The sequence below is a fragment of the Osmerus eperlanus genome, chromosome 12, assembly GCF_963692335.1.
Source record: "Osmerus eperlanus chromosome 12, fOsmEpe2.1, whole genome shotgun sequence".
In the NCBI taxonomy this organism is placed as follows: Eukaryota; Metazoa; Chordata; class Actinopteri; order Osmeriformes; family Osmeridae; genus Osmerus; species Osmerus eperlanus.
The window spans coordinates 5,661,217-5,683,535 of NC_085029.1; the positions used below are offsets into that span (position 1 = coordinate 5,661,217).

Below are 22,319 nucleotides of genomic sequence, written 5' to 3' on the forward strand. Positions count from 1 at the left end.
TTGCACGGTTTAAGTAGAAATTACGTTTTTGTGGCGAAAAGTGAAGCTAACGGTGGCTAACTTGCTAGCCACAGTCAATGACGCTACTTATGTCACTAACGTCACGAAAACTCGCGTGACTACCTCTAGCAGAACAATAGTTTAGCAGCTCGTTAACTTCTGGGAGATAGTTAAGCTAACTGCTTTACTGGACGGCAGCTGCAGAAACGCCAAAAGCAAAGAGGCCAGGGTGATAACTATTTACTAATTTTACTTTGTGATATGACACACAATTGTGATGTGTAATGTACAATATAAGCTGATATTATTAAGGAAGTACATCTACTTTCGGAAACAGTAGGCTAGTCTACTATTTCACTGAAGTATTAGCATCATGACATTAGCCTCTGTTGCCCGGGCAACACATACTTCAGTGGTCTATGATGCATTTGTTTTCAATCGTTAAAATAAACATTCCTCACAAATAAATTTTCGTTGTAGGAACGTTTCCAAACAAACTAGCTATTATACAATGAGCTGTAGTGTGCTCTTTAATCCCTATTATTTGACTGAGTGTAGTCAAGTTGGTGTTGTTTACTGTGTTTAACCATTACAGCATAATTACTACTTTATAGTTGAACAAATAAAGAAGTTGTGGAAAAATTTGAGGGACATGAAGAAGAGGAAGATGTGAAGAGTGGCCAGGCAGGTAACAGACAGAAGAAGAGATGGAAGTATATGGAGGCAATGTCTTTCCTAGACAAGTCCACTTCATTTAGGAGGTAGGCTCAATTCGAAAAAATGTTATCTACACAGGGCCTGAATATTATGTTTAAGAATGACTCTTATACACTTGTCATTATCTGAATAGTACCCAGAGCAATCTAGATGCTGAGGAAGAGCAGGAAGAGAGCAGGTGTGTGACCAAGAGGAAAGTGAGCGAGAGGGTAGTGCTGTAGCTAGTGCTGTAGCTCCCAGGCCAGCCAATGCAAAGAGGAAGAGTAATGACAGCATGCTGGAGGATTACCTGAAGAAGAAGGAAGCCAGAGAAGCTGAGAGAGAAAGAGCACTAGAGAGAGATGGGGTCACTCAGTTTCTTTTAAGCTTAGCCCCTGCAATGAGGCATCTGTCCCCAGAAAGGCAATCCTGTGTTAGGTTCAAGATGCAGGAGGTGTGTCATGAGGCAGAGTTTGGAGCTGTTTATTCTCAGCCATACACAAATGTTACTTCCTTGTAACGGTGCTGCTATATTTTTCATATTTATTTAAGTTATATTAATGTTATTGTTGAATTTGTTCAATAAAATCTTATTGTAACAACAAATTGGTTTGTATTGTCTGAAAAACATGGTAAGGCAAGTTCAAGAAACATGGCTTGTACTAAAAGCAGTTAACATTTAAAAGTCTACATAGGCTATTTATCAGAGAAATGTTTTGTATTTGTATGCTCTACTGGGATAAAAAATTAAAGGAACTGATCAGGACATATAATTTTCTTTTGGAAGCAGAACCACGTACATGGGCATATTGCCAAGGCACTTGTCCGGCTGGTTAGCTGAAGTAGTTGCGGAAGGTTTCCCGCGCTCTTAGGGCTTCTGCCGATGCCCTGTTTCCTCGCAGGTTCCTGATTGGACCTAGGATGCTCTCTCCACCATCATCTTCAGCTGGCTCCCCATTGTCTGGATTCTGACCCTCCTCAGCAGAATGCAGATATGGATAGTATGCATGTTGCCTTCACGATACTGTCTACTGCATCAGGGCACACTTGCAGTCTTCGACAGTAGACTTGCCAGCGTTGCATGAGGATGCCAAAACAGTTCTCCACTATACGGCGTGCTCTTGAGAGACGGTAATTGAAGACTCTCATGTCCTCTTGAAGGTGTCGCCCTGGATAAGGCCGGAGGAGGTAGGGCTTCATTGGGAAGGCCTCGTCAGCCACAACCACATATGGAACATGTCCCAACTCTGGTGCAGAAGGTAAGAGAGCTGGTGGGGGGACATCAAGGTCACCTGCCTGGAGGGCTTTGCCAAGTTGAGAGTTGGCAAAGATGCCTCCGTTGCTGTTGCTGCCAAAACCTCCAACATCAACAGCCAGAAATCGGTAGTCTGCATCTACCAGGGCAAGCAAGACTACTGAGAAGGTGGCATTATAATTATGGAATTGTGATCCTGAGTTGGGAGGTGCCTGGATCACAATGTGCTTCCCATCCAGTGCACCTATGCAATGTGGAAAGTTCCATCGCTCTTCAAATCTCCTCGCAGTATTCATCCACAGATCCTTATTTGGACATGGCAGGTAGTCTTCTTTCAGGACTTCCCAGATGGCATTGCAGGTTCCCCTCATTATTGGTGCCACTGTTGAGCTACCTAAACGAAAACTTGCTGCAATTGTGGTTTAACTATCACCAGTGCTTAGAAATCTGCAAAGAAATTAAAACAAGTATTTAATTTTCTGAATTGCTAAATAATTGACTTCAAACTAAATGAAAACCATCATGTTGCAGTTTGCTGCCTTCTTCAGAGCGCACAAAATGGCTATACAACAGAAATGGGTGTTTATTGACCAAGCAAAATGTCTGATGGGTGCACATGTTAACTCAAGATCAGACGTTTTGAATTATTTTTTACTGAGCTACAGGCTACCCAACTATTGGAAGAATGGGATGGACCAAATGAGCATTAGGCACAGCTACAAATCTTTACTCACAAACGGGACTTTCCTAAAATTAAATAGAAAAAAAGATCATCTTACCTCAGACATAAGGCTAGCCGCTGCTCTGGGTCAATTGGCTTTCTGAAATTAGTCGTCTGCTTCTTCAAGATGGTGCCAGCTGTTGCAGCAGTGTTTCAAATTTTCCAACGGACATCCTGAAGTACGCTTTGAAGCGGCTGTGGTACAGTTTTAGCTCCTGAACCAGGCAGTGGAACTCCCCAAGTGCTCCTCTCCATGTTAATAATGGGTGTACCCAGGTATTTCGTTTTTTTTTTTTTATTATTTATTAAAAGAAGCACCAACTTATCATCGCTTGATGTTGAGTCAATTTTTTTCTGTTTTTTCCGTTATTATTTTAGAACTTTAATTTATTCTCAAAATTGCGTCAGGCTTGATTTGCATGATAAGGCGCGTCATACATTTTCTGAAATATTCATCCGAATTATTCGCTATTTCGTGCCGTTTATTTGTGTTGCGTCCAGTGTGCAAAGACCTTCAGTATGTATATTAAGTATAACAATAAAGAGACGATAAAATATCATGAAACATGTTTAACATATTCCACTCTCTTTCTTAGAGACGCTTTTTAGAGACGCAACATAAACCATAGCAGCCTATGCTGAGTTATGGATAACTGCTTATACTATCCTGCCGAATAATAAAATAAATGTTTTACATCTTAACTTTAGACTATAAAATCTGCAACGTAAAAGGCCCTAGTCAAAATATTGTTTCACATTTTTTTCTTTAGGTAGGAGATAAAGGACCATCTGCACAGCAAAAAATTATGTAAACAATTCTGCTCTTTTGATTGGCCTTTATAGTGAGCACCGATCTGAATATTTAAAATGATTATCGGACGATAATGATCGGCGATCGATCGGAGCACCCTTAATATTTATCACAATTTTATCATTCACAAAACAATGTGAAAGCTATAAACCCTTACACGTTATGAACAAGATAAACAACATTTTAAAAGACTAAATGCATATCAATATGCATTATAACTTCTAGCGAATGCCAGCTTATGTTGAGGTAGTTACTGTCTACACGCAACAAAGACCAAGTCTGTTCAGGTGGTAAAAAAGGTTTCTCGTATTACTAGACTTGGTAGCCACCTGTTTGCTACACAATTTGCACCGAACATTGCTCTGCTCTTTGTCGGATTTCAAAAAGCCAAACCACTTCTAAATAACCGAAGAAGACGAACCCTTTTTATCAATAATTTCTTCATTGGAAGTTGTTCCCTCGCCATGGCTATCGCTGCCAGTTTTCGGGAACAAGACTCATTTTCCGCGGTTAATATTAGCTACTCCACTTGAGGTGCTCAGTGTATTTTAGTGGGCGTATACCATTCCTCCGCAACTTCCTGCTGCGTCACCGAAATTTAATGGACTGCTGTTCATCAGGGTTTCCCATAGCACTTTTCAGTTAGGGCGGCCGCCTAAAGCACACACGCCTGCCGCCTTAACTACGTTGTCGTTTTTTTTTTATAGCGATATCCGCCGTGTTACTCTGTCCCGTTTCCTCCCTTCCATTCCAAACCGTGACCAAAGCCAGTCTCCCTTCTCTGCAGAACGCATTAGTCTATCGCCCCACCCCACCCTACCACCTTAACTAACACATTTTCCGCGGGAAACCTTGCTGTTCCTAATTATTCTCTATCGTCAATCATATTGAAAATGAATTAATGTTATGATATCTTTATTGAGGGAAGTCATTACTTAGATAATATTTTTTATCGATTTATTGCCCAGCCCTAGTTAAAGTATGGTTTGGCGTTTGTTACCACGAACAGCTTAACTTCTATTTCTAGTTTGTAGCCTGTTCTCCCATTCAAAAATTGCTTCAGGGCAGTAGAGAGCTGCAAGACACTGAATGCAAATGCTACGAGACACTGTTGCAAGAGACAGTGCCACTGCCGCGAGACACTGGTAAGATATGGAAAGCCAAATGTGCCAAAACCCCAAATCTTACGTCTGTGTACATGTAACGGGGGTGTAACAGACGTGGTCTTGCTCTGTCAGAAGGCTTTATGGACCATTTGTTCGTCCCTGCCTGGTCTCGAACACGCCACCTCTGAACTGCCAAGCGCAACCACTACCAGCTACGCCAAAGAAAAGCTAGCTATTCGTTAACGCGAGTGGCCTGTTACATACCTGAGGAGTGAGTTGCACCGATTCACACCGGTTACATACAGACAACAAATTTTGCCGTGCTGTTTTATGGCACATTTGGCTTTCCATAGTAAGATGTTGGCAGCGCTGTCATGTGCCAGTGGGAGCGCTGGTACGGTATGGTCAAGCACACCTCTCTAATTTGAATAATAACTCACTAGTAGGCTAAGTAACTCAGTAAACTATACAGTACATTTTGTAGGTATTTTGATGACGTCATAAAACACTAACCTTTGACTTAATGTTATTGACAAGCTTTTCTGCATGTCCGTAAACTTTCCAAAAACGATTTACAACAAATACAATGTACAACGTGTAGTAAAGAAGTAAGTTGTCATAAATTCTCAGTGTGAAAAGTCAGATTTACCAGTTTGACATCTTTCACCTCTGGCCCCGTATCTAGGGTTTGTGTGGCTAGCATTTTGTCTCCAGAAATCTTCTAGTCCCGCATTGCAAACTGTAACAAACAAAATAACACAGTCAACTATCAGACAACTCCACAAAACAAAAACTCTTACTACGTAAAACTATCCTCTCACGTTCCAACTATTACAATGTTCAGCATAGCCCGTAGCGTACACGAAACATAAAATTATATTTGACTTCGCTGGAAAACCTAAACTCATAAAAATGTAAAACTGGATTAACTGGATTTGTTGCCCCCTGTCATCCATAGAAACCTGGCGATTGCTTTTTCCGTGATATTGCTTTGGGTTATTGTCATTGACAAAATCAGTCACGCGACTACTGGATGTTTTTTGGTCGACTGTAAAGGAAGCTGCTAGCCATATACTTCCTGAAACATGGGTACAGTGACTGCTAATCATGGGAACAGTGTGTGTGTTAAACCAAGGCAGACATCAGAACGTGTGACTCAATTGGAAATATTATGACTGGTACGGAGCAGCCTCTATGCATGACAGAGTTCCAAGATTGAAGATAACTCGAGATCTCTTTCAGCAACTGTCTGTTGCGCAATTTAAACTGTTCACAGCATATTGTCATCTGAGACTGCATCACTGAATTTTCAATAGAGCCACAAACATGATATGTAAACACTTATATTTAAACACTGATATGGCTGAGAAGATAAGCTAACGTTAGCTAGCAAGCTGTGTTTGTGACATGAAAAGGCTTTCCTAAAGCTCGAACACAAGCAACCAGGCCATGCATGCGCTTACCGTTTTGTGACAGCACCATCAAAATGGCTAGCTGCTTTGGAATTTAGTCATGCAGCGGGCAGTTTTCGATACGTCTCTTCAAGACTGTAGACCTATAGTCTAGCACACACAATTCGAAATTCAACTACAGAAATAGTACATTTTTCCTCAGTACAAGCAGGTAAACTAACTGTTCCAACACTCACAGGCTGGCTGATGCATTATGGGATAAGAACTCTTGCTCCTTGGATCTTGTGGTAAACCTGCGCCACCTACTGCAATCCGGTGTAATGTCACTACAGTGTAGTGAAAGTTACAAAAGTAACACAAGTATCAGGAATCTTAATGTCAATGCTACATTCCCTGAAGATTATTTTGTTTTGCTATTTTCGGGAATTGAAAAGATTTGTGTAATGTCTTTAACAATTAGAGAGGGTACAATTTCTGGTGAAATTGTGAGATGTGCTTACGTCCGGTGAAGAACCGAGGTGACATCAGTTTTATATTAGATATTCAACAGACGTTCATATTCGTACCTCCGTTCAGGCTCCGCTTCATATTTAGGGACTGGGGTAAAAGAGTAGACAGCCCGAATGTTTCTCAAATATCTTTGTCAAAATCGACCATACAAACTTGTTGCACATTATTCTACTTTTAGCTGACCAAGTTGTCCAACCTTTGGTTTAGTGATAATGTTTATTATTGATTAACCCATAGCCAATAAATCAGAATCAGAATTCGGTTTATTCGCCATGTATGTTATACAAACACGGAATTTACTGTGGCAGGGAGGTGCAAAACACTAAACATATACAGATCTTAAATTAAGTAAAAGTACAAATTTCTAAAAACTAAACAATCTAAGAATACAACAATTTAAATATAAAATAAAATATATATAAAAATAAGAATAATGAGCAGCGTGAATGGTCAACATAGTGCAGTGCAGCATAAAATCAATGAAAACACACATTTTTCAGAGTTTCCTCAATATCTTTGTCAAAATCGACCATACAAACTTTAAGCTTGTTGCACATTCTTCTACTATTAGCTGACCACGTTGTCCAAACTTTGGTTTTGTGATAAGGTTGATTATTGATTAACCCATAGCCAATAAATCAATGAAAACACAAATATCCCTTACAAAAAAGAAGTATACTTCAAAGTTGCCTAGGGAGTCAGATGGCTGAGCGGGTAGGGAAGAGGGCTAGTAATCTGAAGGGTGCCGGTTCGATTCCCGGCCGTGCCAAAAGAAGTTGTGTCCTTGGGCAAGGCACTTCACCCTACTTGCCTCGGGGGTAATGTCCCTGTACTTACTGTAAGTCGCTCTGGATAAGAGTGTCTGCTTAAATGTAAATGTAAGTTTATTTTGTAAGTATACTTAGTATAAAAAAGTATACTATTATCATGGTACTAAAAGTATACTAGCAGTGTACTTATTTATATACTATTTTTGTACTAAGTAAACTGAATTGGCCCACTTTTTAGGTAATTTAGTATACTTTAAAGTAAACTTATAGTGTATTTGAAGTTTACTTTTGAATACTGTAAAGTAGCCTGTGTAGTGCACTTTTAGTTCATGAAGTATACTTCCTAAAGTACTTCAAAGTATACTTTGGAATACTCTAAACTTTAACCTGTGTAGTGCACTTTCAGTTCATGAAGTATACTTCCTAAAGTACCTCATACTTTGCAATACTTTCAAGTGCACTTTCAATTAATGTAAGTAAACTTTCATTTTGTGTTTCTAAGCATACTTCTTAAAAGTATATCAAAAGAGAACTATTTTCAAAGCATACTTAAAAGTATATCAAAAGTGAACTATTTTCTAAGCATACTTCTTAAAAGTATATCAAAAGTGAACTAAAAGTGTACTATTCATATTTTAGTATACTTATAGTATACTTTAATAAACTTCTTTTTTGTAAGGGTTTTCAGTGTTTCCTCAATATCTTTGTCAAAATCGACCATACAAACTTCAAACTTGTTGCACATTCTTCTACTACTAGCTGACTAAATTATCCTAGTCAAGTTGCCAAAATGCTGACCCTGCAATGTTAATTACTGTAAACCTCTTTTACAGAATTGTGTTCTATGCAGTTTGAAGAGCTAAATTAGCTGGGTTGCTACTTGTGCAACATTGAGCATTTCTCAGAATTCAAGATGGCGGGTGCCGCCATATTGGTTGTTGGCCAATTTTCAACTTTTGATCTCAATGACTTAGAGGGTTGTGTAATACCTCTTTTTAGGTGGTTTCAATGGCACAGAGTCCCTTTCTGAAGTTATATTTTTGTTACAGGGTCAAGTCAAGGTCAAAAGAAGGTCAAAGGTCAAATTTGACCATAAATCAGCTAAATTACGTCAATTTTGATTGCTTTTACTGCTGCCTTCCACAGAAGGATTTGAAGGTGAGCTCAGATTATGTGCAGCTGCAGGTTGACATCAGTCGGCGGCAGTTTTTTTTGTGACGGAGGCTTCTTACGGCTGCGGTAGAAGTGAGCACGCGCATCCGTCCTTGTTGTACAGCTCTTCTGTACATAGAAGGGTAAGAAAAAGCTATCTGCTGTCTCCTTGAGCTGAGCATGGGTTGCACCAGGCTGTCCAAGCACTTGATCAAGACCTGGGATGTCGATCTCCAGGAGCTTGAGAGCAGACTGCTGCCCTTTTCCGAAGGGGTACGACACCGTATTGCAGCCCAACAGCACGTGTACACCAAGAAGCTGGCTGCATTTTCTGGGGCCTAACCGCTCAACAGTTGTTTACATCCAGTACATTGCCATTCCATTTTTCCATCTGAATGTTGTCCAGTACACAAGTAGGACTAAGACGTCTGTGTCATCACTGAGGATCCGGATTGTCTGGGCGCCGTCCGCCACTGTGTTCAGCATGTAGCTGCACTGGGTGATGTCTGCTTCTGCATGAGTGACGACACAGTCCAGCTTGTTGAGTTGACCAGCTGGATGTTGTGTGGAAGGGGGTAGCCACAAAGAATGTTGTTAAGCAGGCTCTTGTTAAAGGCATTGTGAAGAATAGCTTTTCGGCAAGGAAGGGGGGAGTTTGGGGTCAGCCGGACTTCCTTAGTGCTTCCTCTTCTCATCCGCTCGTGGTCCTTTGCACTCGGAGTTTCCTCGCCATACCTGTCAAACAGGACGTTTTTCTTGGAACTGGGAGGGTAGTGGGCCAGTCGAGTGCCGAAGCTTGCAGCCAGGTCTCCTGTGGTGGTAGAGCAGCTGGCCAGCATCTACTAGCACCACGTCTGGAGCAGGTGGAGTCGTGACAGAGACACAGAGACACTTGACGAGCACTGCCTTGTCACCTTTCCTCAAGCAGCTATACTCGTCGATCATGGCATCAGGTACTGGACTTAGCTCAAAATTGAAGATGTTGGCTACCTCCATGCTGCACTGCTCCCCCACAACCAACAGCCGGCTGAATAGCAGTTCAGTCATAGTCATAGTCAACTATGACTATACATTTACATTTAAACTAGGGATGCACCGATACCATTTTTTAAGGACCAAGTACGAGTACCAATATTTTTTTGGGTGATGTGGCAGTTTTCCAAGATCAACAGTGAGACTAATGAATGTAGGACAGCTTCTTTATTATTATTAAACCTTCAAAGGGCATAATTGGGTGTGCTGTGCCTTCGGCAAGGGCACAACCTTTGTTCTCTCACATATATATTATTATTGGGTGTGCTCACGCCTTCGGCGAGCACAACCATTGTTCTCTGACATATATATATTTAGGGTTCCTCCGGTAGGAGAACCCTATTGTTATTGGTGGTATTATTATTATGTTTTACCCATGGGAGTCAATGGCAGCCCCTAGACCAGTACCGTAAAAAGTTGTGAAATTTGGCATGTTGAAACTGCAGACCATTAGTAACTACCATACCAAACATGGGCCATGTGAGACAATAGGTGGCGCTACAGGCCACGCCCCAATATGTCAATTTTCAAATTGATGCCATTTGCAGGCCATAAGTCCCAAAATTCTGAAATTCATTACATATGCCTTATTTCTCATGAGGAATAAAAAAGCCTCAAGAAGCTATAACGGCCGCCATATTTAATTTGTCTGTATAATAAAGATTAAGGAAACGCGTTTTTTCCCTACTCCTCCTACATTTTTGGTCGAATTTTCTTCAAAATTTCCATAGATGATATCCAGACTGAGCCTCACAAAAGTTATCGTAGGGATTTCTGAATTTCAAAACCGTTTGTCCGGTAGAGCCAATCAAAATCTGCAACAAAGCAACCAAACAGGACGTTTGGTCAAATCTCAGCAAATCTTTGAGATATCAACACCAAACTTGGTATGTCACGTGGAAGACACTACAACATGTTACCATGTGCAAAGGCAACTTCATACCTCTAAAAATGATTGATATAAAGCAAATTGAATTTATTGCTAATGCTAAAATAATGCTTTACACATCCGCCGGCCAAAAACTGATACTCTGATTCAATCACTAGTTCATATGAAGACTCTTGAGAATGTTGAGTACACAAATCAGAGAAAAAGTTGACTGTAACATGAAAACTCGATTTTTAGTGAATATTTGAAACATGCATGCTTGGCTAATTTCTAGGGCTGTTTCCCCAAATCATCTCTCCCTTTGCTCCTGTGCGCGCGTGCTCCACATTCTCACACACACAAGGGGCCAGAGCCCCTTGACACACGCGCGAGCTTGGTACACGCACAAGAAGACGACCATTTTATTTTATCGTTGGAGAACTCCTGCAGCCCTCAGAGATTTTCATTGTTACATTTGACAGTGAGTAATAAGATCCTACAATGGCAGTACAAAACATGTATTTTAGCGTTTGTATTCGTATGATAACTTGAAGACTTTTATACTGTCGTAAACAGGATAGCAGCTAATCTATCTAGGCTAGCTGAGCTAAGGATATCTCTTTGTACAGACAGTATTACAGGCTAGCAAGTCGTAAAATCTTTAACATTATACTTGCTTCTGTGAGACGCGTTTGAAATTTGTATACTGTGCGTAACTATGCGGTTGGGTTGTTATATTTTTACATGTCATTGTTGATGTAATTTAAATTAGTACGGTGAGTTCCAAATGTGTCTTTCGATTAAACACTGCAGCGTGTATTACACAATGATCATTTGTGGTGCGGCGTTTATTCGAAGGCAACGTTTAATTAGTAAGACAGATTCAGTGAATTGTAGTTGCAGTGCGGCCATACACAAACAAATAGACAAGGAGGTCAAACAAATGCCGAGCAAGCTATAACCCTTAAGGCTAGTTTTTGCTTTTGTGGACGGCGTTTCAAATTTATGTACTGTACGTACCTACGGTTGGGTTATTCTATCTTTAGCTACATGTCATTGTTGATGTCATTTTGTTTGTTCGTTCCAAGTTTTTCTGACGGTCTTCACATCGTAAGTTATTCTTTTCCAAACTGTAGCTAGGTAGCCTAGTTTGCTGCACAGATAGAGCTACCTAGCATTAAACAAGTAGCAATGGTACCATGGTTGTTTTGCTTGCTAGCTTTGTTTGGGTTCATGGTTTGATCGTTTAGGAGTTCCATTGAAAGCCTATAGAGCTACAATACGTTTGTAATCGGCATGTTGTCCTATGCTGCACGATTTCCCATCTCTTGATAACATTTTATATTTGTATCAATTTTATACACTAAATTGCCAAAGTATTCGCTCGGTTGCCTTTACACGCTCATGAACGTGAGTGACATCTCATTCTTAAACCATAGGATATGATGTCGGACCACCCTTTGTAGCTATAATAGTTTCAACTCGTCTAGGCTTTCCACAAGGTTTAAGAGGTTTATGGAAATGTTTTACCATTCTTCCAGAAGTGCATTTGTGAGGTCCAACATTGATGTGGAACAAGAAGGTTTGGCTCGCAGTCCCTGCTCTAATTCATCCCAAAGGTGTTGTATTGGGTTGAGGTCAGGACTGTGTGCAGGCCACTCAAGTTCGTCCACACCAATCTCCCTCATCCATGTGTTTATGGGCCTTGCTTTGTGCACTGTTGCACAGTCATGTTAGAACAGGAAGGGGCCATCTCCAAACTGTTCCCACAAAGTTTGGAGCATGAAATTGTCAAAATGTTGGTGAATTATTGCATTTCAGGAAATTAACTTATGGGTAGGAAATATTTAATGGATTGGGCTCGGCGGGGTATTTTGTCATCCATCCATTCCTACTCCATGCTCTTGATTATGTAATTGACCTACAGGTACATCTTCTAGGCTATGTTTATTTGTTTTAATTTTCTAATGTGAGTCAGTGGCTTGGCAGTATTTTAACAGTAAGGTTTGGTTATTTGTGTTAAACTGTGATGATTCTTTTGGTGAAACATGAATTTAAAGTAAAAACCATTTGCAAGATAAATTGTTCTCAATTGGTCTTAATTTGTATTTATAGTCGAGTCCGTTTCTCTGTTTACATTTTACAGACTTAAATTTGAATGTAGACAGTGTAAAATTGAATAAAGGTAAATAATGGATGTCTAAATATTTTTTTTAAGTACAGAGATTGGTGTTTTGAGAATCCTAACCATTTCAATATTTTCTTAAAGGTCTGTATACTAGAACTGTTGAGTATGAAGTTATGATAATGTAAGACTATGAAATTGTTAAGCAGTAGTGTGGTATGTTACATTTCATAGTTTTTGATGGTTTTTCTATGTGTTTTTTAGATGCCATGTTCCAGCAAGAGATCCAGGGACCAAGGATCCACTGTTGAGGTTAGACTTCCTTGTGGGAAAAAATGCTAAACCAGTGTGTTTAAGTGATAAGATTAATTGAGAAAAATGAATGTGAATGAGCATTTTTAACAACGTCTTTGTTACGGACCCATGTTTAAAATGTCCTAATTCAGTCTGTATAGTTGTGGTTGTGTGTTTTTTATTTTCTCCCCTCTTTCTTTCTATTCGCTGCATGCAGGTATGGTCTAGTCAGCGTTTGTTGGCGGTTGGCTATCAGTCTCCCTATCTCGTGATTGGCAATCAGCCGCGCACTTCCAATCAGCGGTTTAGTTGTCAACATAAAATTACCACACTGGTCAGCTGTTTCAGAGATTGCTTTGGAAAGTTGCTTGTTTAGAGAGTTGTCAAGTCAGAGAGACTTCTTGTTGAAATCATTGTAAATGTTGTTATTATTTTGTTAGAATGGTTTGCTTCATAGTGAACCCTTTTAATAGAGCAGTTAGTGGTGCAGCGTTTATTCGAGGGTGGCGTTCATTCAAGGGCAACGTTTAATTGGTAAGAGAGATTCAGTGAATTGTAGCTGCAGTGCAGCCATAGACAAACACAGAATAGACAAGGAAGTCAAACAAAAGCCCAGTGTAAAATGTATGCCGCGCGTGTCTCTACTTTGTGTACAAATCTGACGCAGCATGCCGTAACATTCTTACAGCTTTCAAACAGAAACCTGTGCAGAAAGCACTCACCACCAGCAACAGATCTATAGCACGCAAACTTGGTGTTGATGAAAAGCACATTCAGGAATGGTTAAGTCAGCTACCTCGCCATATTGTATACAATATGTATAACTATCTATAGGCCTGAATGCAATTGTCGCAATTGCATTATAATAATGTATAATTTTTTTTCAAGCAATGTCTTAATTTAGAATTATATAATTGTATTCAGAATTATTACGTGACTTTATTTTGAAGGCCTTTTGGGACGCTCATGAGTGAGAGAGTCGACAACCTAACAGCAAGCGAAGCACAGACAATTTAAAGCTCTGATAAAAGTTTCAAGTTCAAGTTTATGATCATATACTCATAAACAGCATTTATAAGTAATGAAATTCTTTGTGCTCAATGTCCGTTCAACTTGCAGAATAAAAAAAATTAATACTAAAGAATGGAGAAAAAGGGTAGAAAAAATAAGAAAAATTGTAGTGCAAAAAGATATTTCAAGGACAGTTCAGCATCCTGATGGCATGTGTGAGAAAACTATCCCTGTATCTGCTGGTACAGGACCTTATACTCTTGTATCGCCTTCCAGAAGGCAGGAGGGAGAAAAGACTGTGGCAGGGATGACTAGGGTCAGAAATGATCCACTTGGCCTTTCTCCTGCACCGCTGGCTGTAAAGGTCCTGAATGGATGGTAATGCAGTCCTTGTAATACGCTGTGCAGATTTGACCACTCTTTGTAGTGTCTTCCTGTCCTGGGCAGTGCTGTTGCCAAACCATGTTGTAATGCCACCAGTCAGTATGCTCTCAATGGTGCACCGGTAAAAATTGGTCAGTATAGTGCAGTCCATGCCAAATTTCCACAGTCGCCGCTGAAAAAAGAGCCTCTGTTTTGCTGTCCTTGTAACCACACCAATATGGTGTCCAGCTCAGATCCTCACTGATGTTGATACCAAAAAATCTGAAACTTTTGACTCTCCACAGCTGTGCCCGCGATGTGAATGGGTGCATGTTCTCCCTGCAGCCGCCAGTAGTCCACTATCAACTCCTTGGTTTTTGCTACATTAAGCAACAGGCTGTTATGCTGACACCAGGATGTCATTGTTGCCAACTCTGCTCTGTAGGCAGACTCATCACCATTCTTGATGCAGCCGATAATGGTGGTGTCATCAGCAAACATAATGATAGTGTTGGACCTTTTTGTGGCTGCACAACCATAGGTGAACAGAGAGTACAACAGTGGACTTAACACACAACTCTGTGGGGCACCAGTGCTGAGTGTTAGACTGGTGGGGTGATGTTACCTAGCCGTACTGCCTGTGTCCTGTCCAGCTGCACATGGAAGGACTGATGTTCGGTCCTGTAGTTTTATGATGAGCCTGGATGGTACTATGGTGTTGAAAACGGAGCTGAAGTCGATGAAGAGCATCCGCACCTATATGTTGTTCTGATCCAAGTGAAAGAGAGCAGTGTTCAAGGCCAAAGCTACAACATCATCTGTAGACCTGTTCGGCCTATATGCAAACTGGAGTGGGTCTAATGCAGGTGACAGGCAGGATGTAATGTGGTCTTTGACTAAAGTCTCAAAGCATTTCATCACAACAGGGCAACAGGGCGGTAATCATTGAGACAGCTCACTGATGGTTTCTTAGAGACTGGGATGATGGTGGCCCCCTTGAACCTATTGGGGACGACAGACTGCGACAGGGAGAGGTTAAAGATGTCAGTGAACACCTCTGCCAGTTCAGGAGCACAGGCCTTGAGAACACAGCCAGGGATGTTGTCAGGTCCTGGAGCTTTATGCACATTCACTCTAAGTGATAAGTTTAAGGTTGTTATAGAGGTTGTTAGCAATCTAAGGAAACCTCTATTCCCTTGTGTAGGCTACAGCATGCAGCCAACAAAGTATGTTGTTTTGTGTCTGTATTTGACTTTGGTGAATGTTATTTACATGCTGCGCATGTCATTGCATGTTCATATTAAGCTAATGTGGTCTTTATTTTCTCATTACAGCGTGAGTTTAGTTTTAACGGTGGATTTGGAGAAAAAGCTTCAAATAAATCTGTAGCAAGAAAGACACTTGTGCCTGCCAGTGTTTCATGGGATAATAGTATGCTACACTTGTAAATTACTTGTGTAATAAATACTGTGTTTTAACCAATTAAATAACCGTTTTCTGATTTTTTGGGGGAGGCGTTTAATCGAAGGTGCCATTTATTACACAATGTTCATTTTTGGTGCAGCGTTTATTCAAGGTCAACGTTTAATCAAAGAAAAACTGTAGTTTTCTTCCCAGCATGGGAAGGCCAAAGGATGTTTACAATTGTAGTAGGCCATTGATATGTTTTAAAAGTTCAGGGATGTAATTTGTTGGATAAGAAGCCCCCATCCCCCACTCCAGAGACAATTGATGACAGAGAGGTGCTGACATTAAGTTAAACATAGTCATGCGTTAAAGAGTAGAGTAAAAAATAGAGACAAAATGTGTACATGGATGTTGAAACTCAGTGCTCTGAGTTTGTGCATGTCAGTTTAGACAAACGTAGCCTTTTCAACCTCTAGGTTTAATTCTCTCTTTTATACATTTAAAGTTAGATTTGACATTTAACAGACATTTAATCATTTAGCAAGTTGTTTGACTCAAAAACCATAACGAAGTACATGTGGTGTAAAAAATCTGCAGTCAAATTTGGCGAAATTGCTAGCTTGGATGTTATCTTTACATATAGATGGGTTGGTGGTTACAAACAATGAGGATGCGCACGCAGCTTCAAGGCAGAACAATGCCTACCATTTCACCTCTAGTTTATATGTTCCCACCCCCCCCCCCTTCTGAATAAAGTTAGATTGATCTGATTTGTTGATATCTGTTGCTATGAAAACCATTTTAGCCAAGCTAACTAACATTGTTTTTAGCTAGCTGACATTACCATTCAATCACTAACAAAACACGAATAGAAATACTTTGCTAACAGTCTTCACGTGTAATCAAAAGCTTGTAGTGAGATCACATGCATGACCCCCCGAGACAAGCTTTCATGTTTGCATCGCTAGCATCTCGTCATATTACACAGCCGGAAGACAGCTAGATAATAAATATTGTAGCGTCAGCGCCCTTGGGTACCCAGCATGCAGTGCACACCAAAAACGCAAATAGCTGTGGAAACGCAAATAGCTTGGTTACAACAGATGTGCAAGGGATTTCAGTTGTTGTGTTCGTTCACTTAAATGTGTGTAATGTTATTGTTTTTTACTTAAGATAATACTGTTGGTCACCCTGATTGTGCATGTTGTGTAGTTTAATGGGATCAGAGAGTCTGACCATGACAAAGTATTGTTAAGCTGCTGTACCATCACAAGGTACACTTGCTAACAGCTGGACATTAGCTATACCTTGGTCCAGTTCCCTACATGACTCTTGACAGTTGTTTGACTGAGACTCTAGAGAGAGCTCAATTCAGGTAGAGTTCTAATAGCCATGGTCTTGTAACCAGTTTCAGTTTTGTAAACAGTGTGACTGTGTATGGTATGTTTTTTGGGCTACTTCTAATACTCATACGGCTGCCGCATTTATGCCTTGGCATGACCTGCGCTGGGATAGAGGGAAACCGCATGGATGGGGAAAGTGTGTGGGCAGAGCAAGCAGTAGTAGTACATAACCTACACACTTCCTTTAGTGAAGTGTATCCTCACTTTCATAAAGTTATTGTTGTAATCAAAGCTTAACCCTTGTGCTGCCTTCGGGTCACATGACCCAAAGGTTCATAACGAACCATCGTTGTGTTTACCCAATTTTACCCAATACAAAAACAAATAAAAATAATTTTCTTTTAACCATCGCAATGTGGGGGGTCTGAGACAGCCCAACGGTTAAAAGAAAATGATTCACTTTGTTTTGGTATGCGGTAAAGTTGTCGCAATACGACGGTGGGTCACAATGACTGATGGGTCAGAATGACCCGAAGATAACACAAGGGTTAAAGAATGGATCTCTGCATGATGGGCCTGACCAGAGCACAGGTGGCCTGACACAACACGCTTCAAAGTTGCCACTTTCAAAAGGGTGGCATTTTAACCCTGTCAGTCCAACATGTCTAAAAGTTGGTACGCATGCCTTATTGCCAATGGGGAACAAATAAGTCTCAAGAACCCATAATGTCGGCAGCATGGATATTTCTCTACAGTGACAATTTGTGAAGAATTTCAAAAAATGACTTCAAATCAGCCATTGATCCAATTGTCTTGAAATGTTGTGTACATGTATGAAATACATGTCTGTGTCATGTCAATTTTGTAATGGTTTGCAATGCTGAGGAGGAACCCGCCATTGCTGCCTGCAGCTATATTTATTATTATACTTCTTAAGACTGGGTGTCTATGGCAGGCCCTAGAAGCGCTTGGTCGAAAGTTGTGAAATTTGGCACACTCATTGGGGACAGTCCCCTGGTCCAATTCACAAAGTTTCATGTCCCATACTCGGGCACTCTAGCGCCACCAATGGGTCAAAGTTGGACTTGTGTTTACACACGCAACTTTTGAACCGTATGACCAATTTTAAAAAATGAGGTACCATTGGATTCCCTGGACCAAGACGAGTTCAACACACCCTATGGGGTCAATTTCCGGTTATATAGATTTTCCGCTATTTCCGGTTTTATCAAAAACCTTTAAAAGCCTACTCCTCCTACAATCTTTGTCAAATCTTCTTCAAAATTACCAGATATGCTCTTCAGACCAAGCCGCACAAAAGTTATGGTAGAGCATTTTGATACCCACAACCGTTTGTCCGTGACAGCCAATCAAAATAAGCAGAAAAGCCGCCAAACAGGAAGTGAAGTCATATCTCAGCAGTTGTTTGAGGCAGTGAAACTAAATTTGGTACGCCGCCTCGGAACCTTATTCTGAGGATGTCCTCCAAAAATTGTGTCATGTGACTAAAAGGGGGCGTGGCCGGAAGCATAAACGCGTTTTGGCTAATAACGGTTGAAGTGTTTACCTTAATAAAGTAATTTCTTTGTCTGTTGATGTCTTGTGAGATATAAAGCCTGACTATTAATAACTTTTCATAAAATTCGAATGGACGTGGCCGCCATTTTGGATTTCATGGAAAAGTGTAAAAACCTTTTGCACGCCACAATTTTTGTCCAATGTTTACCAAATTTGGCAAAGATGATCTTTAGACCCAGTTTCACAAAAGCAATCAGATGAATTTTCAAAAACGTTTGTTCGGTAGAGACGATCAAAAGCGGTGGCGAAGCCGCCAAACGAGGCGCAAGAGCATATCTCAGCAACCATTTGCGCGATTGTCACCAAACTTGGGTTCCATCGTTCCCATGAGGAGCAGAGGAGGCCTGCAGTGTTATACCATAAAAATAACTTTGAACTCTCAGTACTCTTGAACGCAAACATATATTTCAACCAAACTTGGTGTGTTGCATGAGTGCAACAGGTTGTTGTGACTTAATTGTTGCACAAGTGCTATGGAAGCCATGTCCTGCTCTGGACTGCTTGACCCCTCCATTGCTGCTTGCAGCTATATTTTTTATTATTATTATACATCTGCCATGGGAGTCTATGGCAGCCCCTAGAACCACATGCTCAGAAGTTGTGAAATTTGGCACACTCTTAGGGACCTGTCCCCTCATCACTTTCACCAAGTTTCATGTCTCCCATTTATACACTCTAGCGCCACCAATGGGTCAAAGTTGAAGGTGTGTTTACACACGTTACCTTTGAACCATATGCCGCATTTTCCAAAATGAGGTATCATTGGATTCCCTGGATCAAGACAAGTTCAACGTACTCTATGACGTCATACCCAGTCATATAGATTCTCCGCCATTTTGAAGCGTTTTTTCGCTACTCCTCCTACAATTCTTGACGAATCTTCTTCAAAATTGCCACAGATGATCTTCAGACCAAGCCTCACAAAAGTTATCCTCTGGAGCTTTGATTTTCGCAACTGTTTGTTAGTTACAGCCAATCAAATTCAGCAACTGAATTTTTATACAGTAACTGAACACAGCATTTCCCTGCAGTGAGAATAGCTCACTGGGATAAGACGGGTTCCTCTGAATGCAAGGTCATAGGTTCGAACCCAGCCACAGTCATCAAGCATGTCATGATACTGGTTTATCTGTTTAGTGAAGCCAGGTATGCCACAGTAGCTGTCTAACAGTACAATGGTAATGATAATGTTTCATTCTCAGGGGATCTATACTTAAGAAGAGTCAGATTTATTGTGCTTTGTAGATATGTGTCCTCTAACCTCTAGGGGGGCGATCCCGTGTCTGACACATGTTAACTTGTGATACCAGCCGAATTGATGCCGCCATTTTGAATGAATTAATAAAACGTTTTTGTCCTACTCCTCCTACAAAATGTATCACCAAATTTGGGACAGATTATCTTCAGACCACAATCACCTTGACATGTCAAAATAGGACTGAATTACAGCTTTTTATACTTGGGTCAAATCTGACAACGCTTCCCACAGGAGTTCTCTCGTGCATCAGGGAGTTGTTCTTGCCTACGCATCCCACCTGCTCGGGTGCCATCTCCACCCAGTTTCAAGGTTGTTTCTGAAAATGAAGAGATAGAGACACAAAGAACAGCCTGCTTCCCACACTCAGTGTGAGACCCTATGTTTAAGCCTGAGCACACTTCTAAGTTTCATAAGACATAACTTTAATAAGCACAATACATAACTTTAAGACATGCATCCTTCATAAAGTCGTACGAACATTGTTCCTGTTGTTATATTCACTCGTGCATAGTGCCCGTGATGCATTCAGTGATTAAAATGCCACACATATAAATAACTGGGATTATAGATAGTGCCGTGCCCGATATGCAGCTGGTGATTACAGTTCTAGAATATGTGTTGTAATGTATTATACATTCTTTAGTAACTATCACTTGTCATGTGTCAAGAGGAAGAGCATGAGACCGCGCATGAGACCGCACAATAAAGCCCACAAACTTGCTAAAAAATGAGTAAACACACGTCTTTGCAGAGCTTTTTTGCTCAGGGGAAAAGGCCCGCGGAGAAGGAGAGAATCAGGTCATTTTTCAGAATAAAACGTCTTTCAGACTCTGATAATCAATTAAAAGGAAATAATGTTATTAATTATTTTTTGTGCAGCCCGGTACGAAATGACACACGGAGCGGTACCGGTCCGCGGACCGGTGGGCACCGGTTGGGGAACGCTGCTCTAAATACCCGGCAATTCAATCAATTTCCCGGCACATTTGCAATGTAATGCAATGCAGATGTGCACACCGCCCCCTACCGAACAAGATGGGTAGCTCGGTCAGCAGGGAGCTGAAGAAGAGCGGCTACTGACGTCACTCTGCTGCGCCGCTCAGAATGCTTTTTCGTTCATTTTGCATTTCTGCAAATGCATTTGAATTTGAATTGTGGTCACGATTTTGCAGCCACGTTCTTAAAATGAAAATGCATTTCTGGAAATGCATTTGAATTTTGGTCACGATTTTGCAGCCACGTTCTTAAAATGAAAATGCATTTCTGGAAATGCATTTGAATTTGAATTGTGGTCACGATTTTGCAGCCATGTTCTTGAAAATGAAAATGCATTTCTGGAAATGCATTTGAATTTGAATTGTGGTCACGATTTTGCAGCCACGTTCTTAAAATGAAAATGCATTTCTGGAAATGCATTTTAATTTTCAAATTTTACATTTCAAATTGAATTTTGGTATCTATTTGCTGGGGCATGTTTTGAAAATTAAATCTCAAATGTCTATTTCTTTTTCATTTTAATTAAGTGAAAGATTGAGCACTCTTGAAGAAGAAAATTAAAATGCAAATAGAATGATTGATTACTAATTTCATTTATGAGTCAAATAATGCAGCCACATTCTTAAAATGCAAATGCATTTCTGGAAATGCATTTGAATTTTGGTAACGATTTGCTTCCATACTAGGTGGCGCTGCAATAAGAACAAATTTGGCACCAATTATCTTCAGATCAAGATTCACAAACGTTTTCACATGGTTTTGGATTTTCAAAATAGTTTTTCCGGTAAATGATCAAAGTCGGCAATGAAGCCGCCAAAACAGGAAGTGAGATCATATCTCAGGAAATATTTGCTGAATTTACATCAAACTTGGTACAGGTGCTCGGAACCCTGTTGCAAAGAGGTCCACAAAAGGTTGTGTCATCTAACCGCTAGGCGGCGATCCCGTGTCTGACACATTTTAACTTGTGATACCAGCTGAATTGATGCGGACGCCAATTTCACGTTTTATAAAACGTGATTTTTTTTTATAAAACTGCGGCAAGGCCGGCAAACAGGAAGTTGGGTCATATCTCAGCAAATCTATGATGGATTCAAAGCTGCATTTACTCAGAACCCTGTTCTGAGGATGTCTAAAATCTTTTTTGTTCATTTTACCTGCTTTACCGGTTTGGCAACCTCATTGCTGCTTGCAGCTATATTTATTATTAGGGTTCCTCCGGTAGGAGGGAACCTATTGTTATTGTGGGTATTCTTATTAGGTTCCTCCGGTAGGAGGGAACCTATTGTTATTGTTGGTATTCTTATTATTATTTTTCTTCTCCTTGCGCCCCAATATCTCAAAGTCCCTAGTCATACATTTTCTAATTTGGCACATTGATACTACATCCAAGTGGGTACCCCCACACCAAATATGGGCCACATCGGACCATAGGGGGCGCCACAGGCCACGCCCAAAAGTCCGATTTTCAAAGTGATGGCATTTCCACCCCATTGCTCCAATTCTTCTGAAACTTGGTGTGCATGCCTCATTTTTCATGAGGAACAAAAAAGCCTCAAGAACCCATAAGGTCCGCCATGATGGATTTTCCTGTACTGTGATAATTTGGGA

The 22,319-nt window shown here is 40.6% G+C and overlaps 2 protein-coding genes across 6 annotated transcripts in view; both read right to left on the bottom strand.

Annotated features, from left to right (window-relative positions):
- plekhm1 (pleckstrin homology domain containing, family M (with RUN domain) member 1) overlaps positions 1–6,275 on the bottom strand; it is a 42,495-nt gene extending 36,220 nt beyond the window's left edge. Inside the window, exons 1-2 of one of the 5 annotated variants that reach the window (XM_062474377.1) lie at positions 6,053–6,274; positions 5,239–5,328 (exon numbers count right to left, since the gene is read on the bottom strand). In XM_062474377.1, coding sequence (XP_062330361.1) covers positions 5,239–5,292 — 54 coding nt within the window. In that variant the 5' untranslated portion in view covers positions 5,293–5,328; positions 6,053–6,274. Of the gene's footprint in view, positions 1–5,238; positions 5,329–5,410; positions 5,458–5,519; positions 5,638–6,052 lie in introns of those variants that run through there. The other 4 variants (XM_062474380.1, XM_062474378.1, XM_062474379.1 and 1 more) reach the window with 4 other exon arrangements.
- On the bottom strand, positions 1,354–2,954 carry LOC134031547 (uncharacterized). Its single transcript, XM_062475230.1, has 2 exons — positions 2,731–2,954; positions 1,354–2,398 (listed from the first exon to the last, which is right to left on the bottom strand). The coding sequence occupies exon 2, from the start codon at positions 2,320–2,322 to the stop codon at positions 1,675–1,677; it is 648 nt and encodes a 215-aa protein (XP_062331214.1). The 5' UTR covers positions 2,323–2,398; positions 2,731–2,954; the 3' UTR covers positions 1,354–1,674.
- Positions 6,276–22,319: the final 16,044 nt, after the last annotated feature.